At 43.5% G+C, this 17,871-nt stretch overlaps 1 protein-coding gene across 1 annotated transcript in view; it reads left to right on the top strand.

The window, feature by feature from the left end:
• The window catches only part of IGF2BP3 (insulin like growth factor 2 mRNA binding protein 3), a 158,109-nt gene that overhangs the window by 137,407 nt on the left and 2,831 nt on the right, over positions 1-17,871 (top strand). Inside the window, exons 12-14 of the mRNA XM_019534605.1 lie at positions 5,845-5,919; positions 12,294-12,425; positions 15,856-15,969. Coding sequence (XP_019390150.1) covers positions 5,845-5,919; positions 12,294-12,425; positions 15,856-15,969 — 321 coding nt within the window. The remainder of the gene's footprint in view (positions 1-5,844; positions 5,920-12,293; positions 12,426-15,855; positions 15,970-17,871) is intronic.

Raw genomic sequence — 17,871 nt, 5'->3', positions numbered from 1 at the left:
CTGGAGTACTGTGTCCGGTTTTGGGCTCCACAATTCAAAAAGGATGTGGAGAAGCTTGAGAGAGTCCAGAGAAGAGCCACGCGCATGATCAGAGGTCAGGAAACCAGACCTTACGACAACAGGCTGAGAGCCATGGGGCTCTTTATCCTGGAAAAGGGCAGGCTCGGGGGTGATCTGATGGCCACCTGTAAGTTTATCAGGGGTGACCACCAGGATCTGGGGGAACTTTTGTTCACCAGAGCACCTCAAGGGACGATGCGGTTGAACAGTTATAAACTACTGTAAGACTGTTTCAGGCTGGACATAAGGAAGAATTTCTTTACTGTCCGAGCCCCCAAGGTCGAACAGCCTGCCATCGGAGGTGGTTCAAACACCTACATTGAACACCTTCAAGAGCAAATTGGATGCTTATCTTGCTGGGATCCTATGACCCCAGCTGACTTCCTGCCCTTTGGGCAGGGGGCTGGACTCAGTGATCTTCCGATGTCCCTTCCAGCCCTAATCTCTATGAAATCTATGAAAATCTGGTCCATGGGCCGCATTTTGTCCACCCCTGCTCTAGAATCTAGGCCTTACTGTTGGGGATTGGGGCCCTGAATTATTCTGCCAGTTGCTTAATGTATTGTATCAAACTAAAAAATGTCTCTAGGCTCTATGCAGAGTTCAAATTATGCTTTGACTCTAGGGCAGGGGTGGGCAAAATAGGGCCCATGGGCTGGATCTGGCCTGCAAGGTCATTCTTTCCAGCCCACAGGGCCCCTAAATGTTTAGAGAATTAATATTTATCTGCCGTTGGTTCCTGTAAAAAGTGACAGGAACTAAGGGCAGTAGGACCCAGGGGAAGCTTGGCGGGCTCCCGCAACAGCAGGGCCTGCCCGGGCTTGCCCGCCCCGCCAGAAGTCCCAGCAGGGGCTTCTGGCCTGGGACTGTGTGACTGCACTACACTGGAAACTCTAAGGGGGAAGGGCAGGGGAGGACCCCAGGCAGGGAAGGAGCCCAGGGAAAAGTCACCTGGGGAAAAGCTGAGAGTGGGGGGGAAAGCAGCCCCTCTCCCACCCCCTGGCTGGTGCCCCGCACTGCAGCCACTTGCAGCCCACGTGGAGCTGCCTGTGCCTGCTCCACACAGCCCCATATGGGCTGTGAGCACCTGCAGCAGGGAGTGTCTGCCATGGAGTGGGCAAGGGGCTGCTTTTCCCCATGCTCAACACCAGCTTCTTCCCTGCCAGCAAGTAGGGGGTTGGGGCTGTGCGTTGCCCCCTGCCTGTGCTGCGGGGCTGGGGGGCACTGGGAGTGTGAGCAGGTGCGGGAGCCAGCGGGAGCTTGGGACCTGCACTGGTGTCCCGGGGCCAGTGCCGGCAGGGTTCAGAGCAGGGTGGTGGGAGCATGGGGTCCCGGTCAGCAGGGGCTCTTTGGAGCCGGGCCAGCTCCCCCCTCTCCCTGTTGGTGCAGCCCAGCCCGGCTCCACAGACCCCTGCCAGCCTGTGCCGGACCGGTGCTGGCCCTGGGACATTGGTCCCAAGATGATGACCAGGGGGTGGGGCACCTGTCAAGGGGCAGGGCTACCCATGTGGCCCTCGACAGCTTGCCAAAACTGGGTAAGTGGCCCTCTGCCCAAAATAATTGCCCACCCCTGCTCTAGGGGGAGGGGGGAGTCTGCAAAAGAAGAAAACAAGGTCTGCCCATCACAATGCTCTAATAAAATGAGAGACACCCCCTCCCTGTTACGATTTTCAAATCTTATAGGGGGTCTCGCCTATGGGGGGTCCTCATATGGGGGGCTCAGCCCTCCTGAGCTCCCCTGTAATTCGAACCCTGGCTCTATGATGTGAAGTGTGGGTTTGTTTTTTTTAAGAGTAGTATGAAAAGTTGTTTGTTATAAATACCAGAGTCTCTTTGTAGAGTTTTTCCCACACAGCAAAGTGAAGTGGTTTCATTATTGCTTCTCATATTGTTTCCTCGTGAGAAACTGTTGCTTCCTTAATTGGTGTACATAAGCACATACCCAAGTCAGCCTTTTGCAGGCCTGAGCTCTAGCTTTATCCCTTGTTGCAAGTTTTTGTCTAAAGGTAATTCTGATGACTGTCCTGCTTCATGGGCACAGAGGTGTTGAGGAAAATTTGATGAGACTGTCAGAGTTCTGGAGCTCATTTCTGTTGAAGAATATGCTTCTATAGGGGCTTGTTGGGCCTCATCTCTGTGTGAGAAGGGATGAGATGGGGAAATCCACTGCTGTTCAAATAGTGAAAAACAACCAGGCTATCAGCTCTGCAAATGGTTGCAATGTTAGTGAAAGCTACTACTTCCAGTGTTGTAGCTGTGTCTGAAGTCCCCTGAATTCCCTCAGAACTTTCTTGCGTAAAGCCAGTGCTGTTGACCTGTGTCCAGAGATGAGGTTTTGGCTACATTTTTAGAAGTGCAGATTATGGCTATCTCTAGTTCATTTCCTTTTAAGACCTGGTGCAAATTCTCATGGTGCTGCTTAAATCAAACAACGGTTACCATGTTATTCTTCATTGACTTGTTACCATTTCCTAGCACCCAGGGATGTGGTAGTCAAGACAGAGATGTTGAGATACAGGCAGGTATCTGTCTTGTTTAGGGAGCACTGCAGAAGAAACATCAGCTGGAAATCTGGAAAGAACAGGGATTTGAGCTGGGGAGCAGGAGCCAGATAAGAGCAGAGATGCTACTGAAGTTTTTCAGAAGCAAAAGAAGCTTGCTGTCCCGAAGGTGCACATTTATGTATGTAAAAATGACCTGGGAACCCCGATATATAATAGCCTTTGCTGTGCCACATCAGCTTAGACCATTCTTTATTTGCCCCACTCAGAAACTTGCAAAATAGCCCCTTTGTTAAATACATGCTTCCTATAAACCCTGATTCTAACATAGGAATGGGGTAATGCATTTTGATTGAAGAATCTGTACCTAGCTAAAATTTGAGGGTACATTTAAATTTGTTCTCATTGTATATAGAATCAGACTGTTAGTTTGTCAGACTGTCTCATTTCCTGATGCTTTCTGGGCCTGTTTAATATATGAATGAGGTGCTGCATACGTACCTAGGGTTTGTACTGAAATTGATAGGTCTGGTAACAATAATTAGTCATAAAATAATTTTTGAAGAATACATAACATGTACATACTGAAATTCGTAAGATTCTGTTTAAGTATTAGTCTATTCTTTGCACCTGTTGAAATATTAAATTAAAATTTCTTAGAATACTGATCTTTACCTTCAAGGAGTCAAAATAAACATGGAGTCTGCTAAATTTTACCCCTTGCACTTCTTAAAACATTAACATTAGTACTGAATGTCTATTTCGAAGTCCCTAGTCTTCCTTGTCTTCAGCAATCCAGATTACACTAGTCTAACAACCTCGAAGACATTCCTAAAAACATTAAAGTAATAATATATGGAAGACACATATATGTATCATAGACTTCAGGGAAAATATTTTCCAAAATTTAAATACAGGACTTGGTGGCAAAAAGTCTCATTTCATACTGTCACTGCCCATGGAGTCTGATACTTCGTACCTGTGTGTAGTCTCAAACATTTTGGTCTAACTTGGTTGAAATTTAACACTCCAAGCTGTGTACAGTAAGATAATCGCAAAGGTACCTCAAAAGCTTATACCATTTACATACTTGTATTTTCCATAAAGTATAAGGATTTGATCTACAGGCATACCTCGGAGATATTACGGGTTCAGTCCCAGACCACCGCAATAAAGCGAATATTGCAATAAAGCAAGTCACACGAATTTTTTGGTTTCCCAGTACATATAAAAGTTATGTTTACACTATACTGTAGTCTATTAAGTGTGCAATAGCATTATGTCTAAAAAAAACAATGTACATACCTTAATTAAAAAATACTTTATGCTAAAAAAATGTGAAGTGAGCAAATGCTGTTGGAAAAATGGTGCCGATAGACTTGCCAGATGCAGGATTGCCACAAACCTTCAATTTGTAAAAAACGCAATATCTGCGAAGCGCAATAAAGCGAAGCGCAATAAAACGAGGTATGCCTGTAATCTGTTTTTGACACTTTTTCATGTTTGGTAGGTTAGTAAGTGATGTATATGTATGTATTGTATAGAAATAGCAAATGAAAACATGTGACTTCCTATGTAAAGCAAATAGCTAGTATATAATGTATTCTCTAATGCAGAACGGAGTATGAATAATGATGCTAATTTTGATTAGTTAAATCTTGCTTAGTAAAAAATGATACATGGTAACTAGCCATTTATGTCTGAATTAAACCACAGCTGTTAAAGATGAATAATATACCTATGGCAAGAGCCAAGATGAAGTCCTGTAATGTTTAATACATTTCCCATTCAGCAGTGGCTATGTAATACTAGACACTGCAATGGAAATGTCAGTTGTGATAAACAAAGTGTTCATCCAGAATGTCAGAGGCTTATTTGAATTATTGAAGACCACTGGAGTCTAGAGCCACACCCACAGAAATCTTACTTTGTGGTAAAATGAACTACTATAAACCCTGTAGGTTTCTGTGCATCAGCCCCAGTGGAGCTTAATTTTTGTTTCAAAGATAAAAACATCTGTATATTTTACATGCCTGGAACTTGGAAATTCACTCTCCAACCTGAAGGAATGTTTGGATACAATCCCTTGGATAGGTCAGGCAATGCTTAGCTTAATTCCTGGAAGAAAAATTTGCTCGTGGGCAGAGTGTGTTAGGAAGAGATTTCCTTTTCTTTCATGCCCACACTGGATAGAACTTGTTGAATGGTTGAGCATAATAAGCAATGCTTACCTCTGGGAAGCTGTATTTCTTTATTTTCTCCCCCTCCCCACTCTGCAGTGTGCACATGGAGCTTGAGAGGTTTGTGTTTTTGCCATGGGCTACAGATCTTTTTGGGTGGTTATACCCGGGGTGGATTGGGGTATGCAGTGGTGCAGTTGCATTCCCCCTCTTTGATTCCTGCTCTACCCAAACTTTAAAAGCAGCTTCCTGGGAGAGGCAGCAACATCTCTATTTGGGTACCAGTGAGGGAGTGAGTTGACTTCATGGCTCATTATCAACTCCAAGTCAGGCTGATTTTTCTTCACTCCACGTGTTCCACTATTCAGACTATTCTTTCTCCTGCAATTTTGCTCGTTGTTAGCCATTCCTAGTAATGTCTCTCTTATTTCACAGCCCTGCAGACTGTTTTTAGTTCTAGCTAAAAACCTACTCGGGTGTGGTAATATTAAGTCAGATGTAGAAATGATTGATGGTGAAGTATTGGAGGCACTGTTAAGACCCTCAAGATAGCTAGCTTTTTGTTTTGTGAATCTCACTGAGACATACATTTAACTGTGACCTAGAAGACTAATAATGCCGTATCTTTTGACTCTGACTACTTTTTGTCTAGTTCGTTGTGGTTTTTAAACTGTACATATAATCTAACAAATCAGTGCACATTCCTGTTGTTATATTTGCTTTTGCTCCATTCTTAAATTGAACAATTTAGCACTAATCCCCTAGTATATTAGTAAAGCTTCTAGTTTCTCTTTAACTGGAGACAAATGTGTCCTGGTATACATTATGATGTGCCACACATTCTGCACCTCCTTTTTTTAAAATCCTGGATCTGCCCATAGTTGCATCTTTGGTAGTTCAGGTAAATTTATTTGAAACTTAGCCATTTCTCCCATATTTTTCTTAAAGAAAGAAAACCTAGCATGACCAAAACACAATGCTGCAGATGTAACAAAAAATTCTGGACTTGGGGCAGATTATAACAGTTCTGCTAATGTGCAACAGGTCATCTTTTAAATTTTCTTTCAGTAGACAGCTATGTAAAGTTGAACCTTGTGTTCCAGATTGCTCCTGCTGAAGGACCAGATGCGAAGCTGAGAATGGTTATCATCACTGGACCTCCAGAGGCTCAGTTTAAGGTAAAGTATAAAAATGTCCCTCCAGTTTGTTAATATGTAGCAGACTTGGCCTGCAGGGGAAAACCAGAATCATAAAATGGTGGATTCTGCGGAACCTTCTTATTCAGAATTTAGTGAAACAGTTTATTGCATTCCCTTTCAGCAAATAAATATTGTACAAAGATTTGGGTAAAGAAATTCCATGCCTGTATCCCAGTAGTCATTGGGAGTTTTACACAACTTCAGTGTGAGCAGAAGCAGACCTAAGAATAAATGGCACAAATAGGAGGCAAAACATCCTTCTAGTTTCCCCTGATTTCCCCTTCTCACCTAGGAGTTGTAATGGTCTTGTCTTTCCATTCTGCATTACAAATTTACTAGACAGTGTATTTTAATTGCAGTAATAAAGTTGAAAAGAAGTTTGATGCTCTGGGTTCCCTAGGTGACACTCCTGTTCTAGAGCAAACTATTTTGGGCAGCTTTTTAGATTAACAAAATGGCTGGTTTGATTTGACAGCACAGTTAAGCTGAGATGCCCCAACCTTGATTTCCCACTTCTGTTTAAATCCAAGGATTGAGTCACTTCCCAAAGGGTAATGGGTGAGTAAGGGAGAAACAAAGACACCAACTCTATTTCTGTTAATGAACAATGAAAGTGTGCCAGAGGTCAGGAGTGATATTGGAGACAGTCATGCAGCAGCCTGACTGATTCACAAACGAGGCCTACAGTGGGTGGAAAAAAATTGTTCAAGGTTTTGTAACCTGTTCTTTCTTAGTCGCATCTTTTCTCAGCTTTGTACTTGTTTCTGGCAGCAACTTGCAAATGGTAAAAGCAGTTTTCAGACTATATAACATTAATTTACTGTTAAACTTTAACTTGTGAAGAAAGATCTGGGCGTATTTTTTTATAGTCGTAATGCTGTTTAGCCCAAACTGAATAGTAATCCCACATAAAAGTATTCAAAGGGGAGGTAAGAGGTCCCTCTGAGCCTAGCCTGGTTAAGGCATGCCAGTTTCTGTAGCCAGCAACATAACAGAGAATGTTGTGGCTGACATCACGCCCCACTACCTTTGACTTGCCAGCCCAAGCAGGGAGGTACCAATTACAGCTGGGTCCGTGGCGGGTAGCTTTTGGTGCAGGTCTGGAGAGAGAGTGAAACTTGCATCTCTGGAGCCAGAGCAAGATTTTCTACTATCTATCTTCAGATTTGAGGGATTACTGTGAGTAAAGGAGGCTCTGAAAAGTAATAGGACGTGCAACTTGGTGGCTAGCTTAAAAGCTGTACAGATGGAAACTTTGCTGCTCTGAGGTGCAGGAGATATTAGATTTTTTTCAGAACTAAAAAAATGTGTGGGGGCGATATTAGATTTTTTCAGATGTCTGTTCAGGCTAACCCAAGAACTTCCCAGTAGCTGAGGATACAATGTAGGATGACTGCAAGCTGAACTCACTCACTTCTTGGTGAATAACTAATGGTTCTGTTCCCTGCCCCTTTCCCCCATTCAAAAAAATTGTTAGTCTTCCTTTGCCAGTTGACTTCAGATTTTTAGTGTTTACAACAGAATACTAATAGGTTTGCAACTCACCCAAATAATAACCTAAAACAACAGACTTTGAAGTCTCCTGGCTTTAAAATAAGTATAGCTTGTGGCACTGCTATGCCCATCAGTAATGAAAGCAATCCCAGTACCTGTTATGCTTTGGAGAGGGCCATGATTTGGGTTGACGTGGGCATGCTAGAAGGGAAGGGAAGATTACAGTGGGACCTGGACAGGTTATGTGGTGGGCAAATGAAAATAGGATAGGATTCAATACTGACAAGTGCAGGGTGCTGCACTTAGGCAGTAGGAACCAGCAGCATACCTTTAGACTAGGGAACTCCCTTCTTGAAAGCACGGTGGCAGAAAGAGATCTTGAAGTCATTATTGACTCCAAGATGAACATGGGCCGACAGTGCAAGGACACAATCAGTAGGGATAACCATACCTTATCTTGCATCCACAGATGCATCACAAGCAGAGCTAAGGAGGTGATCCTCCCCCTCTATTTGACACTGGTCAGGCCGCAGCTGGAGTACTGTAGCCAGTTCTGGGTGCCGCACTTCAAGAGGGATGTGGACAGCATGGAGAGGGTCCAGAGGAGGGGCACTCGCATGATCCAGAGACAGCAGGGCAGACCCTATGAGAGGCTACAGGACCTTAACCTGTTCACCCTTCACAAGAGAAGGCTGAGGGGGACCTGGTGGCTGTCTATAAGCTTACTAGGGGGAGACCAGTGGGGTTTGGGAGAGACACTGTTCCCCCAAGCACCTCCCAGAGTAACAAGGGATAATGGCCATAAGTTGTTAGAGAGTAGGTTTAGACTAGACATCAGGAGGCACTACTTCACAGTCGGGGCAGCTAGGATCTGGAACCAACTTCCAAGGGAAGTGGCGCTGACTCCTACCTTGGTGGCCAAGGTGTCCATTCAAGCTCTTGCACCACTTCTCCTTGAAAGCCCAACCTGTCAGTAGCACCCATTCAAAAGGGTGCTGTAAGCACTACACCCAGAGCCAGGCTGGGTGCCTTCTCCTAAGCCTTAAAGGTAGTGACCTGAGTCTACCGTGGCACAGAATTGAATTTGCCATCAAGAATTTTCTCATCCCAAGAACTGAGCTGACTCCGATAAGATTGATAAGTGGATACCACTGTTGCCTTGATAATTCAAGTGGAGAGTATGTTGAGATCATCCAGAATGGTACTGAGCACCGCTGTACCAAGATACCTTGGTTTAGTATCAACTACTTCCTTAGCACCATTGTAGTAATCAGTTCCAGCAGTCCATTAACTTGCTATGTCATTGCCAGGCTGTGCTATGCTTTGCAACTGAAGATCTGCTCCTTGTCCTAAGGTGGATGACAGTTTCCTCCATGGGTAATGCCCTCGTACTTTGTGTGGCACTAGGAGAAATCCTTAGAAGAATTCTAAGAGCTACTGGAAGATCACTAGGAGCCTGTTATCTGCCAATGCACCCCCCTCTTTACCCATTTCCACTCGGAGAGTGCGGTCCCTTGTGGAGATCTTTTGCGTCTGCAGGATGCCTGATCTGTTGTACACTTTCCACCAATACTCTTGATCCCTCTAGTTGTTGAGAAAACTGACAAAGTTCAGTGACACAGGACAATTTTCATGGTACCTTCAATTTGGGTCAGGCTGTTTTTGTATTCGACTTCATGAAGGTAACTGTTCTGAGACTGATCATAATACTGATGTGAACTGGCCTACCTGATGTTTCCACAGCAGTGTATATTTGACCCACAATCCCTGCACCTGGCAGTCTAGATGCTGGCTGTCTAAGGTGTCCAGAATGGTTCCTGTAGCTATCCTGGCATCTTACTTCAGAGTAGATCTTCCTTGAAGCAAATTTGCCAGTCTAAACAGAAATAATCTCAGTTTCATTGGAATTATATCCTTGGTCACCTCTCCAGGCAATCATTCCAAATATATTGGGTTATTTCCTGTCAGTAAAGCAATCTGGACTATTCTTTACCTCAGTTAGGGATTCTCTGGCTTTAATCTCTGTGAATTGGTCTATTAGTTATAGTTCTGTATGACAGTGTTTCACTGCACTCTGACAAAATTTCTCAAAGGCTGGATCTAGGATTTTTCACCTGTCAGAAATCGTTTTCTTTATGGAGGATTTCAACATGTTGATTGGTTTAATAGGTTCTTGCTTACCATGTGAAAGCAACTATGAGGTCCCAGTCAAGACAAGTTATAACTACTAGGAAGTCTGTATATAAAGATAAGGGAAACCCAGTCCCTTGCAGAAGATCCAGTTTACAGACAACCCCTACTTAACGCTCTTAATTGGTTCCAGAAAAACTGAGCATTAAGGGGGAACCATGCTAAGCAAAACCCATTTCCCCATAGGCATTAATGTACATAGAAATAATTGGTTACTGCTGCTTCTTACAGTAGCTTCTCACCATCGCCACTGCCTCTCCCTACCCTTCCCCCTACCTGCTGGCTGCTCCTGCCCCATGTCCCAGACCAAGCCCCACGCTTCTGCTGCTCTACTCCTAGGCCCCCACTGGCCCTGGCCCCAGGCACTGGCGGAGGCCCCACACTCACTGCTGCTTGCTGCCACCGCTTTTCCCCACCCCCTTGCCCACTAGTCGCTCTGGCACCATGTGCCAGCCCAGACCCTGTGCTCCTGCTGCCCCCTCCTCCCCCCCCAGGCCCCTGCTGGCACTGGCAGGGGCCTCATACTCATGCCTGCCCCCCCACTTGCAAATTTTCACATGCTGGATAGGGTTGGAACACTATCCGTTTTATTTGAACGATAGCAGTTCACTTAAAGCCCTGTGTACACTGTTGTGTTGGTAAAGAGGATGAAAGCCCAACTGATATCCTTATAGATATGGGCATGAGATGTATGCACATCATTTATGTTTGAGGGGATTATACCAGGTTTTACTCAGCTTGAGCTCACTCAGCCTCTCATGCTGCTTTGAACAATGTTCCTTTGACTGAGATTATAAAAGCAATCCATACTGCTATTGTTTGGAGTATATCTCTAGATTGACAATCTTTTTTAATAGGACTCATTCTCTTAATTGTCTCCACTAGCACTGCTTGTTAGTCAACAAGTGAAAATCCTTCCAGGCAATAACTGTGGCTCCTTGTGGGGACATCATCTCTCAGATTTTTTTGAGCTGTTCTTCATTCCTGCTAGCAGGAGGAGTTACCAGAAACCCAATATTGTCCAGTCTTTTGAGAGAAGACTACAGCCCGTCTATAATCAGGACTTCTTTGTAAACTTAGATACAGAATTCAGGGACAGTTATGATTCCCTTACTGATTCCCCTTTTTATACACCAAGTCAAAATAAAATTACAATTCCTTCCCAATGATCCTCCATTCCCTCTTAGCAGGTAAGGCATTTCTACCACCTAAGGCTGAAAGAGATGAGAGACAGGTCTGTAACTCAACCCTTTATTGGTAATCCCCTAAAGCATAAGCATAACCATTTGTCTCTATGACTTGTGTTTTGGAAGAGCTGATTGCTTCAGCTCCATGGCCACAATTTTTGATTAGCCTATTTTAGTTTAGTTCAGGGCTTTCAAAGTGCCCTTTTTGATGCACCAGGCATTTGTGTTGTACAAGTGAAAAGTTGCTGAAAATTTATAAGGTGATCCAGCTTCCTTTTGCTTTATACTGTTTTAGCTGCTTGAATCTTTCATGGCTGTAACACATAAGCTAAAATGGACAAGAGTAACTCTGAGATGGTCAAGCTTCAGGTGTCACAGGTTGGCTGGTATTCCATCAGTTGATGTGACTTGTGTCAGAGGTCTGCTCTTACTTCTTTCCCACCCATCTTTCCTTGTTTTGACACTTTGTGGGACTTTGCATTGGTAGGATTGACAGGTGCTGCCAAGATTTTGGAAAGGGACTGAAAAACTAATCAAATGGAGAATGCACCATTTAGGATCCAGTTCTCTCATTGAATTGGTTTCTGTGGTACTGCTTAGGAAGGAAGCATCCACCTGATTTTGAAAGGCCTCCAGAATGGAAGAAAAAACGTAATTCATGACTTAGCCTGTGAATGACAGGGAACTAAGAAATGGCTTGAGAAGCAACTAAAACCAAATTATTTAAAAAATGGAGAGAGCTGGGCACTGAAGCTCTCACTTTCCTATTTGTAATGGGCAGAAACATCCTGATGGATATCTGTGTTACTACCCAGCATGTTCATGTACCCAGCACTGCTTTATGGTGATCTGTGTTAGTTAAAATAAAACTACTTCCAAGATATCACTCGGAATTACGTTGAAAGACTTAATCTTGTACATTAAAAACTAAACACCAACACTTGCCTAGACCAACACATTGCATTTGGTTACTCAGTAATTTGTGTAAAAGCATACAACCTGGAATAAATTAAGTCTTTGTAATGTATCTTGGCATTTGATTTCAACATCCTTTTAAAGAATGAATTTCAGGAACTAACTTGTGCTTGAGCAAATAAACTGCTTTTGGGCTCTTGGTAGTAATAAAAACATACATCTGGCATGCAGTTCTCCTACCACTAAACAAGAGGTAATCATTTAAAATGAGTTACTCCACTGGAAAACAGTAGAATGCTGTTGTTTGTTATTGTGCTTGAAACTTGGGTAGATTGTCAGTTTCTATAAGGGATTGACTACTGCAGTTTCTAGTTGGATGCAAGCACCTTGCAAAAGTAATCAAGTGGAAAAAGTTTTTACAAGGGGGGAAGAAAACATCATTTCTTGTGTTTGTTTATGTATGTTGTTGGCTTTCTTTAGTGCATGTTGGATATATATATAAAAAAAAATATGTAATTGACTAGATTTCAGGGTGGTACTATAACTCTGACAAAATTCATTCCACAGGCTCAAGGGAGAATCTATGGAAAGCTTAAAGAAGAAAATTTCTTTGGACCTAAAGAAGAAGTTAAACTTGAGGCTCATATAAAAGTGCCATCCTATGCTGCTGGTAGAGTTATTGGTAAAGGAGGCAAAACAGTAAGTATTGAACTGATAACAAAAAAGAAACGGAGCTGAAGGACAGCTGAAGTATAAGCTTTTAGCTAATTCGTATTTTAACTCTTTGCATAGTAATTGAAGCTTGCATGTGCCATGAAAGCTATAATTAGTCCTTCAGTTTTTCCTCTCCCCTTTCCTAAACTCAAGTAGAAAAGAATTATCTTTCTCACAATCAATATTTAGATTTCATTTGGAGCCAATCAGGAGGATAACTGCTGACTTAAATCCCAGTCATAGGTTTTGGGACTTCTCATGGCAAATGCAGTTACTCCCCTTCCATTTAGAATTAATAGGTTCTTAATCAGAGGCCTGATCATGTAGATCATTCTTTGTGCCAACAATTTAGCTGACTTAACCTTCTGGAGGAAGTGTTGGCAAGATCCGACTCCCGTCTTTTCAGTGCTGGACAAGTTTTCCGGTATAAAGAAGAAGAAATTGTGTTTTGTTTTCTTGAGTTTCCCCACCCCCCCAAACCCTACAAATCCTACTTACTTTTCTTTGGCCTGCTGCCCAGGCAGAAAAGAGGATCTTAGTGCCTCACAGAACTGGGATTCTGACCATCCCTATGCCATTATTAGAATTAGAAATTAGATGGGATCAGTTTTAAGATAATCTAACCTTCTTTCAAACAAGCAAAACAACCCAGTTTATGCTGGCTTGGATCTTCATCCTTTGGTCCACAGAGGCCTTGGACCTAAGGGCTAGTTGACTAGTACTCCCAGTATGATTCTTCCTCTTAGGTTTCTGGGTACTACTGTAGAATTTTTAAAACATCTCAGAGCAAGTTATAAAAGCAGGTGGTTTTACCACCACTTTTGAGATAAACTGAAGCAGAAATGGTAAGCTCTAGCCATAGTCTTATTCTTTAAAGGAACAGGTTAATGACACACTTTGTTGTGTATATATATAATGGATGCCTCTTGTTATACTGTTTAGAAGTCAAAGTAGAAGACTTAAAAGTAGAAATGCACCGATACATTGGTCCAATATCAGATTGGCACCGATATAAAGAAAATTTTCTGTATCAGAAATTGGCCTGATGCAGCCGATTTAATTTGTCCGATTAAGTGCCCGTGCATGCGTGGAGCCACAGTGCAGCATGTAGGCAGTAAGGAGTAGAGCTGGCAGTGTGGACTGCTGTGTGCAGCTAGTAAGTCTTGTGTAGTGGGAGGGGAGGGGAGGTGAAAGGGATGTAGTGAAGCAGATCAAGACCCCCAAGGTGAGGAAGGGTGGGGGGCTGGGGCAGGGGCTGCCCAGCTGGGGCCGGGGTGGGCATAGGATGGAGGCAAGGTTCATCGGGGGGGCACAGGAAAGGACAGGGAGAGCAGCTCCTGCCGCTGTGCACAGCTCATCCTGTGCTTGTCTGGTGGTTCCTGCTGCTGCTCCCGCCACTGGCCTGGGAGGGCACGGGGCAGGGGCTGGGCTCTTCCCAGCTGGGCAGATCCAGGGACACATTCCCCCCACCCCCATGCCCTCCCAGAAAACTGGCGGGAGCAGCAGTGGGAGCCACCAGACGAGCACTGGACAAGCCATGCCCAGTGGTAGGGGCCACCTCCCTCCCTTCCCGTGCCTCCCCGATGAACCGCACCACCCTTCGGCCCCAGCCCACACCATCAGCCTGCCCCACGTCACGCAGATCCAGGGGCACATGGACCCCCACCCCGGACAAGTCACTTGTGGCTCTCTCTGATGCCTCTCCCCTCCCTGCCCTGGCTGGTGAGCACCAGCCCCATTACCTCCCTCCCCACAGGGGCCTTTATCTGCCCCCCCATGCCCCTCCCCTTCCACCATACCAGAGTTACCAGCTGGATGCAGCTCTTAGAGCTGAAGAGCTGCATATTGGAAATCAGATTGTTATTGGCCAATACACCTCCTTAAAAATCAGCTATTGGTATCGACCCCAAAAATCTCTATTGGTGCACCCCTACTTAAAAGGAACAATTTCATTAAAAAATGGAATGACTTTTCGTACCAAAATGCTTCCATATGAAGTAAATGCAGTCTGGTATTTTCTGTTAGCTTCTAGCACCCTGCCATGAACTCTGGCCAGTAGTGACATAGTTCCCTTTTAACTAATATTTAACATCATCAATGTATTGGCATCTTCAAAGAACTTTAACAAGCCTTAATTATCAGTGCTGTCCTGGGTTTATAAATGGAGAGTCTGAGCCCTGTCAAGTCCACGGTGTATCCAGAGACTGTGAATGTCCTCATTCTGTTTGCCTCAGCTGGAGTTGATGGTGCTCAGCTTGTCAACAACCTACTGGTTGATCTGGCCTGTAGCACTTGTGCAAGCAGTGATGTACAGAGTCCCTGTTTATTCAGTCCTCTGCTTAGTCTTTTGGATTCTTTCCAGAACAGATCACTAAAAGTAGGGAACACCTTTTGGAGGAACTCTCTACTGGCAACTCTAGTGCTGGGTTTCAAACAATGTTAAAATTGAATTATGAAGACGAGGAAAATCAGTATTGTTTTTTATTGTGCTGGGCGTAAGCCATTTAGTGAATCACAGTTGTGTATTTTGGTTATTTTGTTTTCACTCCATGGGTGTAGAAGTTACCACCACCAGATTGCCACTTTCTGCAGTCCTTGCTGCTCTAATTTCTCCCTGTCTGCTGAGTTTTCTTCTTGTCTCTGCATTGTTTCCTTCTCAGATTCTAAGGTTGTTGAATAACTCTCACCGTAGATTAATTTACACTGAAGAAACAAAGATACAGACTTAAAAAAAAATTCCAGTCCTCTTTTAGATATCCAAGTAGACATGGATTTAAAAGTGAGCAGTTCTTGATGTCTCACACATGTGCAACAAAATTTGAGATGCTGGAACTGCACTGCCCGCATATTTGTGTATGCTTCTCTATTGTGATAGGCATAGGTCCAAGAGCTCTGGGCCATGGTTTGAGGACCCCTATACCACCCTTGAAAAAGTTTACTTGCTTTCCGTTATTGAACAACATTATTGGATTGACAGATTCAAAATCTAGGTGGGGCAGTGCAGAAGGTGAATTTATAATTTCTATAACAGTATGATATTCACAGTGGAAGTGACTGCAGTACTACACATACAGTGTATGCTGTATTATATCTTTGGTGTTATCACTTGGTTATTTTGACAGTCCAAAGAAACATAAATGTCAGTCACTGGTATTGAGGCATTTTAGTAATTTAGGCTTCTTGTTTTTTGCTTGCTTGCCATGTTCCAAGTAACGTGCATTTTTCTTCACAGGTTTTGACTTTGTTCTATTTCAGTGGAATAAAATGCTTGCTTGTTCTTCAGGCAAACAAACAGCTGCGTTTAGGTTGACTTCTAAATCTATGGGTGCTGTTTTTATAGATCATATGGCCAGCAACATTAAATTTTCATTAATTAAAATGGCTGCATTTTGCTGACTCCAGTATTTATTTACAGGTAAATGAGCTTCAGAATTTGACAAGTGCAGAAGTTGTAGTCCCTCGTGACCAGACCCCAGATGAAAATGATCAGGTTGTTGTGAAAATAACTGGCCATTTCTATGCATGCCAGGTAGGGCTGTTTCAGTGATTTTTATGTAGCTTTTGTACCTTTATCTATGTTTTGCACCTAGGAATTTTTCCTATGCATGTATACACCAAGCAAGAAATAACTTCTAAGATACAGAAAATCCTGAGTAGCCATGAGCCATACCTATCTTGCCCTATGACTTTTGAAGTCATAATCAGTTTATGGTTGACCTGTCAGGTGAGCTATTTACAACATACTGGCCATGTCTACATGAGTAAAGCAATCTAATCTGCTGTGCAGTAAAGTGTTGCTGTCTAAACATGCAGGTGCTTACTGCACAGTAAAGCCAAGTAGTATTAATTGTACATGTAGGCATGCTCACCGTTTCCATTTTGAATATAAAGACAAGTAGTTGCCTTCAGAAAACACAAGACAGGATAATGCATGGAACTTCAGATTTTCCATGGAAAAGTAGACCAGGTGTGCTGTGCTTCAGTTGTACCAGAGATGTCAAAGATGCAGCCCACAGACCAAATCAAGTCCATGAAGCCCTATCATCTGACCTGCAGTGCTGCCTGTGAGCCCCATAGTTGACCCACACACAGTGTGTAGTGCATGCCAGATAGTCCTATGAACTGCCTGCTTTGACCACTCTCGGACTGCACCTCCATGTCAGATCCAGCACAATTCCTGGAGCAGGTGGCACAGTCCCAGAGCAGATGATACATGTAGCACCTGCTCCAGCCACTTTGGGATGCACCCTAGATCCAGTATGGAGCAGAACTGTGGGCAGTGTGGCTCCCAAGTGGCTGAAGGAGGCACTGCATGCCTCCTCCAGCCTGGACTAGTCACTCTGGCATGTGTGCAGCACATGGCACCTGCTCTGAGACGGGCATTAAATCCAGCATGTGGAGCTAGTCTGTGGTCCTGATCCAGCCTTGTGCCACTCATCTGCCATGCAGGACCAGATAAATACCTCACAGATACCTGTGAGTGGTGCAATTAATGCGTAAGTGCAGTAAAGTTAAACCTGTAGAACAAGTTTTTTGCCAACGTCTTCTCAATATACTTATTCTCACAGCTTTAGTCTCTTGGAATTAGGACTAAAATCTGTGTATAAAGTACTTACTTATATTAATAATCTATTAAATTAATCATACAAGGATTAAGAGACATCACCCTTCACTTACCTTCATGTTCACAGAGGAGTTAACGTGAATTATTTGGTTTGTTGTGGTGTCCAGTTCAGAGACTAAGTGGTGTTTCAGAAAAAGAAGTCTTACTTGTATAAGATGAACCTTTAGAATTCTCTCATGTTCAATACATAGGCCTGCTGCATAGTGACATAAGGAATATCATATTATACTACAAAATAGGAATAACATTGAATGAGTTAATGTGGAACACAGTGTTGTGGAACATCTTTCTGTTTTGTCAGGGGCCTAACTTGGGAATAACATTTGGATAAATGTTGTAGACTTTCTTAGATGTTAGTTGGTTGTTAATTTTATTTGCATTGTGGTAACACCATAGGGTAGCAGCTACCAAACTGACAGATTGTGCACCACCAATTTAAAATGATACAACCTTAAGTGCCACCAGCAAATTTTTCAGTTCAACCTTAAGTGCCACCAGCAAATTTTTATCATATAAAGTAATTATGATAAATCTGTTAATGCATACCACTGACAGGTTGTCTGCGTACCACTGGTGGTGCTTGCACTACAGATTGGGAACTGCTGCCATAGGGATTGTAATATGGGCCAACGAGAGGCAAAGCGCTGCTTGACCTGGTACTGGCTACGGGGGACGACCTAATTGATGACCTAGTGATTGATGGGAAGTTGGGTGACAGTGACCACGAGCTGATCACCTTCACCATCCGCCGTAAAGCTGGCAAGTCAGTCAGCAACACAGAAGTCCTTGACTTCAGAAAAGCTGACT

Source organism: Crocodylus porosus, unplaced genomic scaffold (assembly GCF_001723895.1).
Source record: "Crocodylus porosus isolate Cpor-Errol unplaced genomic scaffold, CroPor_comp1, whole genome shotgun sequence".
In the NCBI taxonomy this organism is placed as follows: Eukaryota; Metazoa; Chordata; order Crocodylia; family Crocodylidae; genus Crocodylus; species Crocodylus porosus.
This window is presented reverse-complemented; position numbering and strand designations above follow the sequence as displayed.